At 36.6% G+C, this 20,723-nt stretch overlaps 2 protein-coding genes across 3 annotated transcripts; one reads left to right on the top strand and one right to left on the bottom strand.

Annotated features, from left to right (window-relative positions):
• The first annotated feature begins 2,945 nt into the window (after positions 1-2,945).
• Positions 2,946-6,618, top strand: cart4 (cocaine- and amphetamine-regulated transcript 4). The gene is made up of 3 exons (XM_017455169.3): positions 2,946-3,231; positions 3,453-3,533; positions 5,970-6,618. Exons 1-3 carry the CDS (start codon positions 3,103-3,105, stop codon positions 6,075-6,077), a joined length of 318 nt encoding a protein of 105 aa, XP_017310658.1. The 5' UTR covers positions 2,946-3,102; the 3' UTR covers positions 6,078-6,618.
• A 1,554-nt stretch (positions 6,619-8,172) lies between these two features.
• On the bottom strand, positions 8,173-18,909 carry jtb (jumping translocation breakpoint). 2 transcript variants are annotated; one of them, XM_047150489.1, is made up of 7 exons: positions 18,718-18,909; positions 17,444-17,544; positions 17,180-17,215; positions 14,879-14,919; positions 13,677-13,762; positions 12,457-12,536; positions 8,173-9,833 (listed from the first exon to the last, which is right to left on the bottom strand). In XM_047150489.1, exons 2-7 carry the CDS (start codon positions 17,530-17,532, stop codon positions 9,677-9,679), a joined length of 489 nt encoding a protein of 162 aa, XP_047006445.1. In that variant the 5' UTR covers positions 17,533-17,544; positions 18,718-18,909; the 3' UTR covers positions 8,173-9,676. The 2 variants fall into 2 exon arrangements, with proteins under 2 accessions (XP_047006445.1, XP_017310659.1); XM_017455170.1 differs by lacking the exon at positions 17,180-17,215 and having other exon boundaries at positions 18,718-18,908.
• Positions 18,910-20,723: the final 1,814 nt, after the last annotated feature.

Below are 20,723 nucleotides of genomic sequence, written 5' to 3' on the forward strand. Positions count from 1 at the left end.
ATGAAATATCGTCTGACAGAAAAGCCCAAGGTTCTCTATAAAAGTCAAGAAAGTTTACAAATGTCCCTACAAAACGAACTTATATATTAATTCATTTATTTACCTACTCTCGAGACAAGACTCAAAATACAGAACCCAAAGACAAACTCTAAGATGAAAGAGACTAATAATTTTGCATCCATGTGTTCAGTGATATTTGATCGGAGCATATAGAGTGTTAAATTAAAAATACATGTGTAATTATTTTATGTTTTAGTGCACAACTGTAAAAGATGATTCTTTGTCTCAAACACTTAAATTCACGTCTAGCTAGTGTTAGAAGAAATGCCCCCCAAATAATTCAAATATTAAAAGTTCATGGAATATTTGTTCTTGCATTTAATACTAATAGGAGCCATGGTGCTGCCAAAACAAACCCTAAATGCTGCGTGAAATAGGTAGGATTCATATCGTCAGGCAATTATTCCACTTGCTGATCTGGGATATCTGTGCTTGGTGTCATGGCAATTAGGATCTGCTCTCATTAACATTATCACACCTTGTCAGAATCATAGTATGATTCAAACTTCACATGAATCCACACCTTTACTGTCGTAGAAAAAATTGGATGGCCTTCTTTCACTGCATGAAATGGACACAAGTGTTACCAGAGGAGCATTTTAAACATCAAGGATTTGCACATTTTAACTTTTAGACTGACTACATTTTTTACATTTACTCTTACTGTTTTTCAGCATTTGAAATCACTGTTCAGAATCTAGATGAGAACAGACTTGCCTTGTTGATTAACCAGTTTACTTGGGACAAACCTATGTTTTTAACCAACATCATTTATTCACACAGACCTATCAACCATGTCAATGGCTCCCCTGGAGCGTCACACAAACCCAAGCCCAGGACAATTTCCCTTGTGAAAACAGGGTGGAACCCATTAAAATACTCTGTTTAACACAATTTGCACTTATTCCATTTAAATCTATTTTCTTCATCAGAGTAAACTTTGATATGGTTATTGTCTACTGTTAAATAGGATCAAAGTTTATTATTAATGTCAATATTTCAAGTCGTAATGCATTATTAAACATCAGCTCAAACCAAAACTGACAGGCCACTTCATATAAAAGTCTGAAACAGGCTCATTTGTGTAGTGGAGTGTCTGTTATTGGTCATGCTTTTATCATGGTTTGAGATAATTGCTCATCTTAATTGTCCTCAAATTGATTACCTGACTTGGTCATGCAGGTTTCTACAAGAGGTTTTAGCCTTATCTTTCCATGGCGAAAAGCACTGGGTTAATATACTCTTTCTTCAGTGAACTGACAGCAGCAGTTTGTACTAACTGTAAAGCAGGACAATAAGAACTGATTCACCTCATTGCATAGTAAGTTACTATATAAAGAAGTTCAGTTCATAAAATAGAGAATACATAAAGGGGAAGGTTGGACAAGATTATTAACAAGAATGTTAATGTGATTACTGGGAACAAATAAAACTGTATTTTCACTTTTCTCATTTAATTGGTGGAACTGTAAGCCATCCATTTCTTGATATCTTCAAGACAATTAATTAGAGACATTTAACAACAGCTGTCATTGGGTATTAGGGGACATATATAGCTCTGTGTCATCCATGGAGTAAAGAAAGTAAACATGCTGACAGATAATTTGCTATAACAGGAGGCTATAGGTCCTAAGATAAAGCCTTGTGGAACGCCACAATTTATCATCATATAACATCATATAACAATAACACAACAATGATACTATTAGTGTTGATCAATGCATTATAGTAAAAAGTCTTATCAGTGGCATAATAAAAATTAAGTAAGGCAAACTATTACACACACACTTAAAGAAAGATAGGCAGCTACATTCATGATTTCTCATTAAGTACTTCAATTTCCGAATGTTCTACTGGGGTCTGGTCAACAGAAAAGATGTAACTCTTTCATTCAAACCAAAAATACTAAACTTATTGTTTTATGTGCTGTGCTTTTGTGCAGTTAATGTGTGCTTAGTCTATGTATATTTATTATCTTCTTCAAAGTTATTTTGAGGGAAAAAAAGACCAATGACTGTATATCATTGGCACCTTCTCAATCACTGCTGATGATGTGTTACAGATGTCTCTGTGAAACAGATTAAAAAATTCCAGCCCAAATGCATAGAAAATCTGTTTCACTCGACACAACTGTCACTGATAGTCTGCTTGAATTTACAGAACGGTTGTAACAGAATACCATTATTTGTATCTGTATCTGTTTATCACTCAAAAGCCCTCCCTTGAGCTTCTGTGAGCCGTTGTCTGAGCTCCACACACTGTAAATATTATAAGATCCTCAAGGCACCATTTGGGGTTCCTCACATTGCCACACAGGCGGAACCCTTTTCCAGATTTTGTCTGTTTTTGTGTATATATATTATACAAAATCTAACATAAAAAGGCAACCTGAATAAACACAAAATACAGTTTGAAATGATAGTTATTTATTGAAGCAAAAAAATGTATCCAATACCAACTGTGTGAAAATGTATTTGCTCCCATAGTAACTAATTCCCTAAATCTATGAAACTGCATTCATAATGGGGTTCAGCTGGACTAGATGCAACCAGACATTTATTTTATGCTAACAATCTAATGTGGATGTCTTTATACCTTCCACCCCTGCGAACTGAGATCCAACAACACCGTGGTCAATAACACCAAAACCCCGAAATGTAGTTTAGGGTTCCTCAGCTTGTTCAATAAGGGGTGACTATTTCTCTCTCTCTCTCTCTCTCTCTCTCTCTCTCTCTCTCTCTCTCTCTCTCTCTGCTTGCACACAGTAAATATGACGTTTGTAGGCACTACATGCCAGCTGTCTCCTTCTTTCTTTCTCCCTTTCTTGGACTATTTTTTGACCTTCTAATTGCAGTTAGCATTTGAGAGACTTACTTACACCTGACGGAAAAGGACGGGAGTGATGACGTAACTTGAATGCGTCAGCCAGGCGCTCGCGCTGTATAAATAGAGAAATGGGGAAAGTTTTGCAAGCAGCGATTCTGTGAAGGAAACGTGCTGAATTTTTAAAAACTATCTCCTTTAAACTCTTTCTCCAGCAGTATGGACAGCATCAGGACAGCGGTGTATCTCGGCGTGTGTGTGTTATTGCTCAGCACTGTGTGTCAGGCTCACACTTCTCTGGACAACCGACTGGCCGTGTCCGACGAGCAGCTGGTCACCAGAGACATGGTAACAAACAAACAAAACAACAACAACAACTTTGGTTTATCCATCATTTCATAATGTAGTATCGATCTTAACTTCTCTTATTGCATCTGTTCTTCAGATTAAAAGATAAACAGATGGAATGATCAGGTGTAAACGCAGTTTGCGTCTCTTGATTAGTATAGGTTTTACGAACTGTACATATTTTTGTAATTTATATTGATGTGTTTCCGTGTTTTGCTCAGGTTGAAGCACTGGAAAGCCTTCTGGACGGAGACGGAGACAATCAGAAAGCAATGGATAAAAGAGCCAGCATCATTCCAAGAGTAAGACTTTATTTTAATAACTAATACATCTTTAGTACTTTCTAATCTCTTACACACTTTAACATGAGAAATGATGTCTGGTTTATTTCAAATTTGGAAATAAATCAGTTGGGTTTTTTTTTTCTGGATGGTAAAACTATAATTGTGAAATTCAAAAAACTCAAGATCATTTTAAACACTTATTATAATTAGGCTATAATTTTGCTGTGTATAAAGGAACATGTGTTAGTGAGTTCATTCCTAGGCTAAAGATTTACATTCATGATCTGTAATGTTCCTGAAAGCCTAGTCTCTCTTTTATAAAGAATGCAGGTGTTTTTTTGTTGTTGTTTTTTTTTGTGTACCCAGTGGTAAATTATGCATATTGTATAGAAGTTTATGCATGTTGCATAGAAAATACCCCAATCAACACCCACTATTTCTAAAGTACTGTGCAACAGTCTTAGGCACTCTATTTTGTTTTAGTATAAACTTGTTATAGGTTTTTATTTTATGAATTCTACATTATCGAGTCAGAACAAAAACATCGTAGATTTCCAAACATTCGTTTTCCAGCACAAAATTAAACGTTACAGAAAAATGTTTGTATGTCAGTAAAGAAAGCAGCATGTTAAATTTGAGACACTTTTCAGACAAAATACACAATGAAGGCTGCTGCGGTTTTGCTGCAAAAAATAAGAAGTGAGGGCGACAGTTAAAGTCTCCAGAAGAACCGTGTCTGGTTCTGCAAAATGCTCAATAAAACTTACCAGTTATTTTCCTTATAAAACTGCACTAATTGTACCTGAGACTAAAGTAAAATAAATAAATATATTATAAATAAAATAAATAAAAAAACTAAAAATTAAAGGAAATATTGACTTTGTTTTACTTATTACGGTTTACTGATCTTTATAGTATATTATTCAAGTAGAAATATTTCATTGAATTTTTCTGCAGGAATCTTTGCTCTACAGCAGTTCTTTGCATGTGCCTGGTACTTTTGCATAGTACTCTATATACTCAGCAAAAAAAGAAGTGTCCTCTCACATTCAACTGCTTTTATTTCCAGCAAATTTCTTAACATGTGTAAATATTTGTATTAACGTTAAAAAAAAAATTCAACAACTGAGACATAAACTGAACGAGTTTCACACACATTTGACGAACAGAAATGGAATAATGAGTCCCTGAACAAAGGGATATCAATATTAAAAGTAACAGTCAGTATCTGGTGGCCTCCAGCTGCTTTAAGTACTACAGTGCATCTCATCCTCATGGACTGCACCAGATTGGTCAGTTCTTGCTGTGAGATGTTACTCCACCCTTTCACCATGGCATTTGTAAGTTCTCGATCACGTCTGGGGGGACACATGGTTACATGTAATTTTCCACTGCAAGGACGATCAGCTGTCCTTCCTGTCTCCCTGTAGCACTGTCTTAGGCGTCTTACATTACAGACATTGCAGTTTATTCCTCTGGCCACATCTGCAGTCCTCATGCCTCCCTGCAGCAGGTCTATGGCATGTTCACGCAGGTGAGCAGGAACCCTAGGCATCTTTCTTCTGGTGTTTTTCAGAGTCAGTAGAAAGGTCTCTTTAGTGTCCTAACTTATTGTAACTTTGACCTTAATTGCCCACCACCTGTAAACTGTTAGTGTCTTAAGGACTGTTCCACAGGTGCATGTGCATTAAAGATCTGTAAAGCTTATTTGGATTTTACAAAATTTTCTTTAAAATACAGTCTCTTGAAAAAGGGATGTTTCTTTTTTTGCTGAGTATATTAGGCTACTCCACATTTGGTGAATTACAGTATATAGCACATATTGATCGATGCAGGGTGAAGTCAGGTATTTTGGGGCATCGGGTAAATTGGGACAGTTTAACTTAACAGCATTTATTTTCTATAAGCGAAAGCCTTGCTTTGGAACAGCTTGATTGATGCAACATGACTTAATTCATGTGACATCAGATAAGAGGGTGTGGTCAGCATCAGACCAGAAGTGGACCCCAAAATGCCTGAGGAAGGAAAAATTCCAAATGCTTTGGCTACATCACAAAATTGTCATGACTTATATATCATAGATATGTGTAATAATATATGTACTACTTTAACAATTTAAGCATAATGTAAGTGTTTAAATGCACATTTATAACTGACTTATTTATTATTTAGTCTAAACCTTGATGATTCAGAAATGTATAATGTGTTGGGGGATTTTGTTTTATTAATGGCAAGAAAATTCAGACAAGTGGAAATCCAAAAACTATATGTCCCACTATATCTGAATTCATCCAAGTTTTTTTATTTATTTTTTTTTAAACATTACAGATATTTTGATTATAAACTGTGAAACCAGTACAGTAATGTAATGTGGCCATTTTGCACCAAAGAACCAATCAGACATTCTGCAAATCTAACCATGTCCTCTACATAATTACACACGTTGGTGTTTAGTGCGATGTAGGAGAGCGGTGTGCCATGAAGCACGGACCACGCATCGGCCGTCTGTGTGACTGTATGAGAGGGAGTGCGTGCAACACCTTCTTCCTGCGCTGCTACTGACCAAAGCTTGCAGAACTACTTTCCATCAGGCATAGTGTGGCTAGCTCTGATAGGATCTTACGTTGCTGATGTCTTAAAACTGTTGTCTGGTTCGTAAACCTCTCATGTATGTTTGATAAAGACACATGTATGTTTACATTTATTTATTTCTCTTTCATAAAATATCTTTAAGACTCATTGATTCTGTATAATTAATATCCAGTTCTGCATTTATTGTGACATGCATTTATATAGATACTATACATTATAAAGGTGTATATATGTATGTAAATACAATCCAAGGTATTTAAAAGCACATTTCCATTAAGGGAAGCAAATATAAAGCAAGTGACTGTGACAAATGTTTAATTATGTATTTATTTATGTGAAATGTGACCACATATCGTGCATCCATTCTTGAAAGAATATTATCAAGTCATATAATTAAAAGACAAACATTAAAGGGAACAAAGGTGAGAGTTTTTTTTTAATTTAAGGACACAAATGCAACAGACTGTCAGCTGTACTGACCAATGGGTTTTTAAATGATTGCAGTAATAGGTTTTTGGCGTCTGATGTTCTCATCAAAGGCGTTTGACTCAGTGCTGAACTTTACAGAGCATTAAATGAGCATCTCTGAATACATTTCCTAAATCACAGCACACTGTGAATTAATGACATTCTGCCCTTTCCTGTGTCAGAGAAGACCTTTTACCAGTAGCCAAACAAGATAATACACACTGCGTCCACATCAGTGAATTTTGTCAGCACACCATTGATATGACATTTATTTGAATAAGGAACCAAATGAACCAGCTGCCATGGAATAAAAAATTATCCTGAACCTGATTGTAATCTGTTATTTGAGTGAAAAATGAACAGGACATTTCACTTCTGTTCTACAGACCTTTGTAGAATACGCACAGGTGTCCAAATCCGATGTCCAAGTGATTTAATTGATTGTATCTTTGCATTCATGGTGCTATAGGGTGCTATTCACTTCTCTCAGAAGAAGTAAAAGTATAAAATGTAAAAGTATTGTGTTTGACTGAATCTTTAATAGCTTTGAAAAATCCTTCAAACTTCTAGAATTGTTTTCAGTCAGGCTTGGGTCACTGATCTGTTTCCAGTGATGTAAGTGAAGCTCAGGATTTTTCAACAGTGATCATCCTCACTCATCTTTACTATCCCAAGCTTCACTTAACTGTTTATTTAGGTTTTTATGGTTTTACATATTTAACTGTGTGGATGCGGGACCAGCAAGTTTCCACTGGAGCCTCAGACACCAAAACAGAATTGGTGAGTACGGATTAAAATACTGGGACAAGCAATTCATTGTATGACTAGACAATGAATTTGTAATTAGGACCAATTGCACTAATGATGCAAACGACCTTTGTTTTTTTGGCCTGATTATTTTTTTCCAAAACTTTGGCCTTTTCTGGAGGTGCTTGGCATGCTTGAAAACTCACAAAACTTGGCACAAACATTGTCCATGGTGGTCAAGTTCTGGCAAAACCCTAAGACTGGGGTAGGCCTGAGGGCTTGATAGCTGCTGCTTGCAGGTACATTTGATCTTGTTTCTTATTACATTTATGGTGTCTGAGCATACTATTTAAATAGAACACTATTTTCGAAACTCATATTTAAAGGCAAGGTCGACCCATGCAGAAATGAACACAGATGGCATAACTGTGTTGAGGAAAAAAATTAACTGCTTTGCTGTAGTGTGGACATGTGAAGGACAACAATAATTGTGTTCTGTCTAATAACAGACAAACACGGTCATGCTTGCCCATTTTTGCATGTATTCCACACGCGAGTTGACCATCACAGTCTTTTTCTGTTTCCTGCACATGCATGCACATTAAAAAAAACATTACTTGTTTTCTGCATATTTTACCCTAACAGTGCAAAATGGTTAAATATTACTCTTCACTGAGAGAATCTCAGCATTGCTAAATCTGTTCCTGTCAAAATGCAAATCTCACATTACAGTGGTATAAAATGCTTGACAAATAGTCCTTACCTGAAAATAATTTGCTTTATGAAGAATACCAAAACATCAACATATTGTTAAAAAAAGAAGAAAATTACACAAATTACACAGCAGTAATTCTTTCTATTTGGTTTATTCCACCGTTCCTCTTTTAAATACAGAGAACAGGAAATGTCTCACATCTTTCATAAAAATACATAATCTACAGTCAGGTGGACCAATAAAACTGGTGAAAGAGAAAACAGCATGCAGCCTTTTCTTCATTGCATCAATGAATTTGATAAAACTCAACTTTTTTCAAACTTGCTTTACACTGCCAGAGCAAACACATGAGCAGACGGGCATGGCGTATTAAAAGATCAGCCATGTACCTGAAACCAAAGGCTGTAGCTTTTGCTTGTGCGGGGAGGAAAAAAAAAAAAAAAGAATATTCGACATATACAACAATTAGCTCATTTAAAAAGTAACATATGCAAATTAACCTATATGATAAAGTTTAGTTATGTTTTAGATTGAGTAACGGTCAGCAGCAATATGTGCAGTGCCTGGCATGTATCAAAATACTCCATAAATAAAACCTCAAACTGGTGCTGAGACACACCGTAGACTACGTTCAACATGACAAACACTTGTAATTAAGCAGAAGCCATGTTTCAGAACCAAAATCATAAAGGACTGGAATCAAAAACAAAACCACAAAATTTTTAACTGAAACTTAAAATTCAGTCTTTTGTAAAAAAAAAACAAACAAAAACAAACGAACAAAAAAAACAAAAAAAACCAAACTGTTTTGTGAGAAAGTGGAATATATGGATGTCTTTACATGATCAGTAAAATTAGAGCAAACTAGAACATTTACAGGTTCCTGTGGGACAATTCATAAGGGTGTGAAAATTATCTCTCTCTCTTTTTTTTTTTTTACATTTACAATAAAACAAAGAAACAAACAACAACCTGATTCCTGTGTCCATGTTTATATTCCCTGTAATTTGATTTGCAACACACTTATTAAAACACACAGTAAAGCAGGGTCAGATTAATTTGTAATGAACATCTCTCAGTACAACAGTTCCAGGGCAAATAATATTTAGCAGAATTCTAAACATAATACAATTTAATTTGGAGCAAATGTCAAAATGAAGTCTCCCTTTACATAAGATCAGTACAGTGTTAGTGTGAACATGTAGTATCAGCTGGAACAGAAAATCTTAAGTAGAAAATCCAACAAGTAAGCAAACTGTTAATCTTTTCGATTATACTGTCTGTTGATTTAGATGCTGACTTCATTATTAAATCCTGGCGGTTCACAGTTAGCAGTTCACTGTAGAATATCATGAGCAACTTGTGTGAAAAGATGTTGCATGGAAAGAGCAATCTGCCTTTACAGATTAACATCTACATTGAATGTCAAAGTTAAAACAAAAAACATTGAGTCCGTCCATCCATCCACATATGACGAGCTTTGTCAACAAGTGTCCAGTGATCCCATTGTTACCCCGGGCCAGTTACACTGGCTACTATAGCAGTGCTAGAACACTGACCAAATGATGATCACTGTAACTCTGGAGCGCTTTAGAGCTGCTCATCACATGTAAAATACTTATCAATAGAGTTCTGAGCACTAAATAGATTCAATCTGCCTGCGAACCTTTTCCGAGGCTTGGCGGTCTAAAGACCTCTGCCGGCCGATCACTACGAGTGCAAAGAAAACAGTAAGGCCTAACATGGCACCCTCAAATTTCCAAAAGAGATGCTCCTCCATCACTGCTGAGCGGCAGCTAGAGACACACACAAAAAAAGAGGATGATCATTTAACATTTTATTATGAACTGGATGAACACTACAGTGAGGTTTCTATCCACCTGTTTTATGCAGGTTTTAAATTTGTGCATAACTGAAATACATAAATACATTTAAAAAAACAAAAACATGTCAGTGTGCTGATAAAGATATTTGCAAGAAAATAATGACACAGCTATGTATTTCAGTATCAGTAGCCAAATCCCAAACCGCAAATTGCCATGTGCATTACAATGGGTATTCTTCTTTTGGTTTTGTTAAAAAAAATTTTTTTTTTTTTTACACTTATAAGTTTCTTTTATATAATAGATAGATTCAATTAATGGTTAGACCTTCATATTTTCAGTGCAAGATTAGACTAATTAACTACAGGTTCTCGCAAAATCTCCATACAAACGAGGAAATTAACACTTTTTATGTGTCATTTGTGTGTACTTTTAAATGTCTTCCAAAGTTTTTCATACTTAGTATATTTTATGGAGAGCGTGGTGGCATAGTAGGGCTGGGACGATACTCTTATCTCCCAAATCGATACCATCACGATACTCGGGTGCCGAATGGGTATCGCGATTTTTATATATTATATTATCAAACATTTGATCCTCAGTGCCTATTAATAAATATACTTGAACAAATCCACAAGGCAATTAGCCTTTTCAATCATTTATTCAACAGAAATATCAAAAGATGTGATAATCTTCTGTGTAAAAAGTAAGTACACCCTTGGTCTCAGAAGCTAATATTGCTCCCTTTAGCAGAAATAACTTCTTGAAGGCATTTTGCACAATTGTCAATCAGACTTGCTGGAACTTTTTACTACTCTTCCATGTAATATTCCTTCAGGTGCAAGATGTTTGAGGGTTTTCTTGCATGTACTGCCCGTTTCAAATCCCCCCCAACATTCCAGTGGGATTCAAATCCGGGCTTTGACTAGGCCATCCCATATCCTCCATTTCTTCTTTTTGAGCCGTTCCTTGGTGGATTTGCTAGTGTGCTCAGGATCATTATCCTGTTAGATACACTTCTTTTTGCATTAGACGGTCTGCTCTTGGGCCGAATTTGCTGGGACAGCCAGTCCTGGACAAACTGGTAGTCATCTTAAATCTGCACCAATTGTGATTTTCCTTACAGTGGAATGATGTATTTCAAATAACTTTGAGATCTTGCCAGACTCCTAGGCATCCACAACCTTTTTTTCCTGAAGGTCTTACAGAACTCTTTAGATCTTGGCATGATGACACCACACATGTTAATAACAAAGGGAACACCAGACACCAGATATGAGAGGGGTATAAATAAGACAGGTTCCACCTGCACTCCCTAAACAGGTTCTAATCACCGACACACAATCTTGAACACCTGATTCTAATTTCATGGATTTGAAGAAGTGATAAATGTAGGGGTGTACTTACTTTTTCCATGTGACTGATCTGTTTTTTGTTCATTTAAATTGTGAAAATTACTACAAGATTGTCTATAAGCAAAGGCTAAAATAAAGCAACTGAATATGAATTATAGTATATCGATTCTGGAACAAAAAAAATTCCAAATATGCCCTATGGCAGAATGGTTAGAACGTTTGCCTCGCACCTCCAGGCTTAAGGGTTCAAATCCGGCCTCTGCACAGAGTTTGCATGTTCCTCCTGTGCTTCGGGGGTTTCCTCCGGGTACTCCGGTTTCCTCCCCCAAAAGGCATACATTGTAGGCTGAGTGGCATTTCCAAACTATCCGCAGTGTGTGAATGGGTGCTAACGTGTGTGCGATTGTGCCCTGCGATGGACTGGCACCCAATCCGGGGTATCCCCCGCCTTGTACCCCGGTTCTCTGGGATTGGCTACAGGCTCCCTGTAACCCTGTGTAGCATAAACGGCATGGATGGATGGATGGATAATTTATATTATATATTTTTTCAGATAGCCTTCGTCAAAAGAGGAACATATTGAAATCACTCTCACGGCTGGATCAGGAAGCTGTCGCAAGGTTGTGACAGGAAACATGGCCAGCACATCACATACGACACAGTTATTAACAAATTTAAAAAGTCTGGACATGTGGTGGACCAACCGAGAAGTGGATGCCCATGAACATCAACTGAAGAAGGCACAACCGGAGTGGTGCTGGTAAACACAGTCCCCTATGTAAGGAGACTTTTAGAACACCCTGTAGAAAGACACGTTTCCTGACCTTTTTTCCACCCATTTTTATGGAGGATGTCAACAATTCTGGAGCCAACTGTATTTAGTATGTGGAATCAGCCACAGGTGTACCGGTCATGGGAATGCAGAAAGCTTAACAGTGTCTGCTAAAGGCTTAACAACAAATCTGTGCTGCTTACTATAGAGGCTCATACCACAGGTGGCCGTCTTTTCTGGCACATTACTTAGTGTGGTTAGTGTGAGTGTTGGACGTAGTCTGTGATTGTGTTTGAATGATGCTCTTTTGATAATGTAATCTAACTGGAGCTCTTTATATTATTCAAAAGAAACACACAATACTTGGCATTTGGGAAACATTTGGATGATCTAAATGAAAATACCATTTAAGTCATTTCACTGTCAGAGCCAGAAAGATGAGATTATTGAAAGGAGAAACAATACTCACCTTTTGTACTCATCTTTGTTGGACTTGGTACAGTTAATCCTCTCTACGTATCCTGTCTGGATGCAGGCAATTAGCGTCTTCTGCATAGATTATAGGGGGGATTTCATGTGAGCCAAAAGAAGCTTAAGTAAAGTTCCATGGCTTTTACTGCACATGTTAAATACACTCACAAAATCTATAGCATGGAGCGATCTTTTGAGGGAATATTTAAGGAATAAAACCCAACAGGGAATGATGTTATAGGAAAATAATCAGCGATGGGGCGGTGTGATGGCGTAGTGTGCCACCATTCTAAAGTTAGTTTTCAATAACAGCACCTCCTAAAGTGTTTTGTTCACCTTATACCACAGCAATTTGTCAATAGTTGCAACTGTTCATTCATTAATGAACAATATAATCATACTTTTATCTGTTCATAGTAGCAATTAATTTTCTGGAACATCCACAGGTTAGTTCCTGTTTTCATGCATGTTATAATAGCTACAAAAAAAATTATACATAAAATGTTCAAAAGTTGAATGTTTTAGCCTACATACTCCCTGGCTGTTAGTTGCCAAATGATATGGGACAGCTGGCTGCTGAGTGGGAACTGGCAAATGACCAAACTGGGAGAAAATGGGGGAAAGTCCAAACAAACAAACAAACAAACAAAGCCCAGTCTGTTACTTTACAGAGCCTCCTACTAATATTACATTAGATCAGACAAAAATAATGACAAAAAAGAAAAAGACAATTCTGTAGAATGAGCGAAATAATATAAACCTGTTATCTGAATTTCAGCCAGCACTCAGAGCAGCTGCTATAGAAAATTAATCAACACCTTCGGACCAATCGTATTTGAGAATTCAGAACTGTGGTATAATAATTTGAGAATTCAGAGCTGTGGTATAATAATTTGAGAATTCAGAATTCAGTGCTGTGGTATAATAATTTGAGAATTCAGAATTCAGTGCTGTGGTATAATAATTTGAGAATTCAGAATTCAGTGCTGTGGTATAATAATTTGAGAATTCAGTGCTGTGGTATAATAATTTGAGAATTCAGAATTCAGAACTGTGGTATAATAATTTGAGAATTCAGAGCTGTGGTATAATAATTTGAGAATTCAGAATTCAGAGCTGTGGTATAATAATTTGAGAATTCAGAATTCAGTGCTGTGGTATAATAATTGTGATAGCAATAGACATCATTTTACCTAGTGTTCCTAATACAATTCTTACCGTTTGAAAAGCAGTACACAAAGTGCAGTCGCTCGCAACTACAAACTCTTCCACCTGCCAACATGGCATGGTCACCGTCTTTGTTACTGCAATTCAGAAGCATAAACAATTCCAAAATGTTAATGTTATTGGTAACATGTTAATGGTAATGCCACACTGTTTTACACTATGTTTACACACTGTATGTATGCTATGTTTAATCTGACTGTTCAATCAATCTGAATACATAATGTGCAAGTATACACTCCAGCAGGCCCAGCAGCTGTGTTCACATGCACATATTTATATCAGACTAAATAAACTCATTCCTGGGTGCAGAATACAAATGAACTGTTTACATGTACCCCAGACTAGGGTCTGTTGAAAACTATAGTATATACACACATTACATGTAACCCAAACCAAATTTATATGCATGTGAGGAGCATATTGTGTTACCATGTTCCCAAAAAAAATAAATAAATAAATCAAGATTTAAAATTACCTAACTACTTAATTCAGCTTGTTCGCTCAATGCTCATTTGCATTGTTTTCAAAGTCTTAAATGTTGTTAAGACTCTCCATCTTGTCACTCTTTTAATAAAGTGATCTACATCTATTTTCCCCTACTTAAGGGTTCTATGTGATGAAAGTCAGCACAGCTGGGAAAACATGATAGCAAAGGCACCATTCATCAATGAGAATGATCTACCTCCTGTATTTTGTATCTCATAGAATCAAAGAAATCAGCCCTTGAAATCATTGTCAAAAACAACAAGATCAGATGAAAGCAGTCATCTTATTTTTTATTTTTTTTTACTACTGATTTGATCAAACTTGATGAAAATGTTCAATCTCTGCTTTCCATTGTACCCACTTACAAATAAAAAGATTAAGCATTAAATACATAAATATCAAAAAAATAAATAAATAAAAATCTTCTGTTAGCTACCGATTGAAGCTTTCACTTTATTTTCATAAATGATCACATGCTGACACATCGCGTGTGTAGTGTAGATTTGTCATTTGTACTGAATTATGGTGGAATATTCAGTATTAAGTGACTTAAAAAATAGCAATGATAATGTTCTCTGCTTGAATATCTATATAAGAACCATGATGTGGTAATTATGTGTGGTGTGAGCATATATACAGTACGTACACATCTCTCTCACACACACCTGAGCTGTAATTGTCAGTAATGACTGTATAGCTACACATACCTGTGGACTTCTCCTCACCAAGAAATGCTGCCCCAAACACCCTGAAAAAAAATAATAAAAGGGCAAAAGATTACCAATAAAGCTTAACTGCTATGTTGTTATCTCAGGGTATTATGTCTGTAAAATATACCCCCAAAAAAGGGTACTAAAATGGTACCTTTCCTTGCACTGGGTGGTATCTTTACCTAGAAAGGCACATGTAGAGTACCTTTACTCTAAAACATAATTACAGTCCAGTTATCTTTTTTCTTTTAAATATAAAAAAGTATGATCTATCCATGTTTCCAAGTGAAATATATACATATTAAAGGCTTGACAGTACCACTCCAGCGATGAGGAAAGGTACAGCTTAGTATCCTTTCTTTCTTATACAATAACTCAAAATGTCATAATATCATGAGTTATTAAGTCAAAATAATAAGACCTAGTTAAAATATCATACTATCATGAAATAACAAAACAACACAAAATTTTGACACAGAAGAGAATTTGTGGAATTTGAATGTGGCATCTACACTTAAGTGATTTTACATTTAAGTGCTTAGGCGTCCACAGAAGTGGTGTACCAAGAACTGGATCTTGCACCACGACAATGCAACTGCACACACTGCGTTGTCAACCAAGGAGCTTTTAACTGGAAACAATGTAGTCATCACTTCACATCCACCATCCTCACCAGATCTCACTCTTCACAACTTATTTTTCATTCCAGGAACAAAAAGAAGACTAACAGGGAAAATATTTGCCACCGTGGAAAAAAAATAATTCACAGGAGGCTCTTGACATGATGACAAAAGATGACAGGAACTGTTTCCAGCAATTTGAGAAACACTGGGACAACTGTATTACATCACAATGAGAGTACTTTGAAGGGGATTAAAGGAGAAATGCTGTAAGTTTTATAACACTAGTTGTTGGTTTTTTTTGTGTGTGTGTGTTTTTTTTTTAAAACAATTCCAGGAATTTTTGGGTCCCCCCCCTCGTACAGTCATGTGAAAAAATAAGTACACCCATTGGTTTTTTTGACATATTTGGACAAACAAACATTTGATCCTCTTTGAAACAGTGCCTATTAATAAAGTAATAAAATACACCCTATCAAATAACACATAAGATTGACATTTTGTAGTAATTTTTACAATTCAAATGAACAAAAAACAGATCAGTCACATGGAAAAAGTAAGCAGACCCTTACATTTATCTCACCTTCAAATCTATAAAATTTGAATCAGGTGTTCAAGATTGTGTGTCAGTGATTAGAACCTGTTTAGGGAGTGCAGGTGGAACCTGTCTTATTTATACCCCTCTCATATCTGGTGTTCCCTTTGTTATTGAGGTGTGAGGTATAATCATGCCAGGATCTAAAGAGTTCTGTAAGGCCTTCAGAAAAGAAGGTTGTGGATGCCTAGGAGTCTGACAAGGGATTTAACAAGAGCTCCAAATTATTTGAAATACATCATTCCACCATAAGGAAAATAATCTACAAATGGCACAGATTTCAAATGACTGCCAATTTGTCCTGGACTGGCCGTCCCAGGAAATTCAGCCCAGGAGCAGCCTATCTGATGCAAAAAGAAGTCTCCAAGAACCCCATAATGTCATCACAGGATCTGGTAGTAAGTCTTGCAACTGTTGGTGTGAAAGTGCATGCTTCTACAATCAGAAAGAGATACACTTGACCTGCATGGGAGGCGTGCCAGGAAAAAGCCTTTTTGTAAGACTACAGTTTTTCAATGAGCATATAGGTAAAGACCAGGCCTTTTGGAATAATGTGCTCTGGACAGATGAATCAAAGAGAGTTGTTTGGCCACAGTAACAGCAGACATGTTTGGTGCAGACAAAGACAGCTTTTCAGGAAAAGCGCCTCATACCAACTGTGAAGCTCGGTGGTGGAAATGTTATGGCTTGGGGTTGCTTCGCTGACTCAGGGACTGGACAGCATGCAGTCATTGATTCAACTATGAATTCTGCATAAAATCAAAGAGTGCTTGAAGATAACGTGAGGCCATCTGTCCAAAAGTTGAACTTGAATTTTTCAACAGGATAATAATCCTGAGCACACTAGCAAATGCACCAAGGAATGTCTCAAAAAGAAGAAATGGAGGCTATGGAACTTTGGGTTGAAATGGGCAGTACATGCAAGAAAACCCTCAAACATCTTGCACCTGAAAGAATATTGCATGGAAGAGTGGTCAGTCATAAATTGCACCAAGCCTAGTCGACAATTATGCAAAACGCCTACAAGAAGAAATTTCTGCTAAAGAGGGCAATAGTAGCTTCTGAGGAAAGGGGTGTACTTACTTTTTCCACAGAAGAATCTCACATCTATTGATATTTCTGTTGAATAAATGATTGAAAATCCGATTTTCCTTGTGGTTTTCTTCAAGTATATCAATTTTATTAATAGGCACTGTTTCAAGCATGAGCAAATGTTTTTGCTTGTACAAATGTAAAAAAACAAACAAACAAAAAAAACACCTGTTTCCATGGGGTGTACTTATTTTTTCACATGACTGTGTATCAGTCAATAATATACTGTATGATGCTGTAATCTTGCCTGCTAACCTGAGAGACACCAATCCCCAGAAAAGTATGTGCAGGACCAGAACTCTGGGTCTTAAACATGACATGGGAATCCTGCAGTCACTCTCCATCCCTCAGTTTAGCTGTGAGGAAAAACAGAATTGCTGCAGTTTTACAAACATCTCAGAGCTTCAAACAGACATTATACTAAACACCAACACATCCTGAGAGAGGAGTTTAAAATGCAAACTCTGAGCCAGACATCAAAATTAAGTTAAGAAGTGATATACACACAGAAACATGAATTTAGAAAATTTAAGAAAAATTAACTTCTGTGGCACTTTTCCTTAGGTCTATGAGCCAACAATGGAACTGGTAACGCAATTACGTGAGACATTATCTAGATAAAAATTTTACTTTGATACCTGTAGAATTCTCTATCCTGACTGGTCAGAAGGTGATTAATAAATTGATTAATTTTCTATAACAGCACTGATGGTAATACCAGCTGTAATTCAAAAGATAAGGTTACATTAATGCGCTCACTTGAACACGTTAACTTTCCTAAAGTAACAACTCATTCACAGGGACTTGTATGGTGGACTATCTAATGCTAATAATAAATTCATTAACAAAAAATGAAATGAAATTTTCTGTAAAGAGGAATTTATTTATATCATTTCTGGAAGGAGTCTCCAGTGTCAGCACTTTGTAACAGTGTAAGTTTTCCTTCACAGGACAGCTTTGCGGTTTATCAGTAACATGAAAAGCTGCGTTATTTTTAGTGTGTCTTATTAACGTCAAAAGAGATTAAAATACTAGACTTGTGAGGAAATTATTGTTTATAGCTGCCACAGCGTGACTAATAACAGGAACTAACTTGTACCGCGGACTGACACAACATTAAACATAACTGTAAACGGTTAAAGAGCCATGGTGTGTCGTTCATTAATACATTAAAAATGGTCATCGTTGGCGAATCGCTGTGGTGTATGAGAAACAAAACACCAGCCTGGCGTTGATTATTTCCCTATAAAATCACGTCCTGTTGTGTAAATCGTTTCTTATTTACTTACCAGCCAACGTTATCTTTAAGAAGTTGTGTGCGACCATATCACATTACTGACATCTTAACAAACACATGTAGCTCACCTGCTAGCTAATCAATAAATAATATGCCAGGACATTTTTGTAAATTGATAGATAGCTAAATAACGTTACTTGGATATTTAAAGCCAACTAGCTTGCTAGGTAACGCAGTCCACGTACTGCATTAGAGAAAGAAAGAGCTAAAACATTAACCTCCGTGTCCTTACCTTAGCTATATTGCTATTATCAGTCATCCCTTGTAATATAACTAACGTTGCTTTTCAGATGATTATCCACTAAAAACAGTCACACGATCGTGTGGCATCTCATAGCTTAGATGTCGTTTATCCTGATACTTTATTTACATAGAAGTGAATATGTGACTGTCCGCCATCTTGAATAGGAGAGTTGGTATGACGTCACGCCATTACAACGTGGAGTCCCCCCCTCCCCCCAAAACAACGCCATACTTCCGCCTAGCGAGCAGACTCGGAAAAACCCCTCAGGATGCATTAATTGTGGGGTTCATTTTCTGTCAAAAGTTTTGCGGTCACGGATCGAAAAATAATAAGCGTGAATCAAACATTTTAAAACGCATTTACAAATATACTGCAGTACTATAGTTTTGTGTCATTCCTTATGAGAACAAGGCTGTGGCTCAGGTGGTAGAGTGGATTGTCTACTAATCGTAGGGTTGGCGGTTAGATTCCTGGCCCACATGACTCCACATGCCGAAGTGTCCTTGGGCAAGACGCTGAACCCCAAGTTGCTCCCGATGGCAAGTTAGCGCCTTGTATGGCAGCTCTGCTAACATTGGTGTATGAGTGTGTGTGAATGCGTGAATGAGATACAGTGTAAAGCGCTTTGGATAAAAGCGCTATATATAAGTGTGCCATTTACCAATTAATAATTTCCAAGTCTAACTATTGAGTTTCTGAGTAACTGGAGACATAACTATTTTTTTGCACTCCACATAGATCAGAAACCATTGAAATCGTTTGAGAAATGTAACCATTATTGTGCTTTTTATCCGCAAAAACCCCCGCAGCTCCCCAGTTTAATCGTATTGGTTTATAGGGCAGTCTTGCCCGGACCAATATGGCGGCGACGTTGACCTACGATCCGGTAGCCAACGCGGCGTCTATGTATGTCTCTGAACACAACAGCCATGAGTTGCAGTGGAGTGACGTCAACTCCCCTCTTCGATTGATTGGCTAGAGGACGAGCTGTAGTGGACCAATGATGACGTTAAAGCCCGTCCTGATTTACATGAAACTCGAACTGCAACATTTGGAAAAACAAGCGGAGAATATGGAACGTAATAGTTAAACAAAAACAAACATAATTTTGTGTGCGAATCAGAAAACTTTGAATTGATGTTTCGGTTTTGTGCAATATAATTATAAATGCGTTTTAAAATGTTTGATTCACACGTAGTGTTTTTCGATCCGTGACCGTGTAGCTTGATATTCTGATAATTTTGCATTTATTTTTCAGTTTTGTAAAAAAATAAAATAAAATAAAATATATATATATATATATATATATATATATATATATATATATATATATATATATATATATATGTGTGTGTGTGTGTGTGTGTGTGTGTGTGTTCAAATGTTTGATTTATGCTTATTCTTTTAATATATATTATATGGCCAAAAGTTTGTGGACACCTTACCACCACACCCAAATGTGTGTTGCCACAAAGCTGGAAGCACACAATTGTATAGGATGACTTTGTATACCCTTGCATTACAATTTCACTTAGTTCCTCCAGAGAACTATAAGGAGTCCGAACCTGTTCCAGCATAACAATGCCCCTGTGCAAAAAGCAAAGTCCATGAAAACTTGGTTTGTCAAGGACGGCGTGGAAGAACTTAAGAGCCCTGATCTCAACCCCATTAAACACCTTTGGGAAGAACTGGAACGCCGACTGCACCCCAGACCTCCTCACTCGACACAGTGAATGATCTCTGAATCACTGAATGAGCACAAATCCTCACAGCCATGCTCACAAATCTAGTGGAAAAGCCTTCCCAGAAGAGTGGAGGTTATTAGCAAAGAATGACTACATCTGGATTCAGGTGTTCAAAAACTACATAGGTGTGAAGGTCAAGTGTCTGCAAATTTTTGCCAATATACAGTGTATTTGCAGAATATATGATGTTTTCTTTGACATAAAATGAATGGCCATATAATGAGATTACTGTGTTGAATTTATAGTTAC

This window comes from Ictalurus punctatus, chromosome 24 (assembly GCF_001660625.3).
Source record: "Ictalurus punctatus breed USDA103 chromosome 24, Coco_2.0, whole genome shotgun sequence".
NCBI classification, from domain to species: Eukaryota; Metazoa; Chordata; class Actinopteri; order Siluriformes; family Ictaluridae; genus Ictalurus; species Ictalurus punctatus.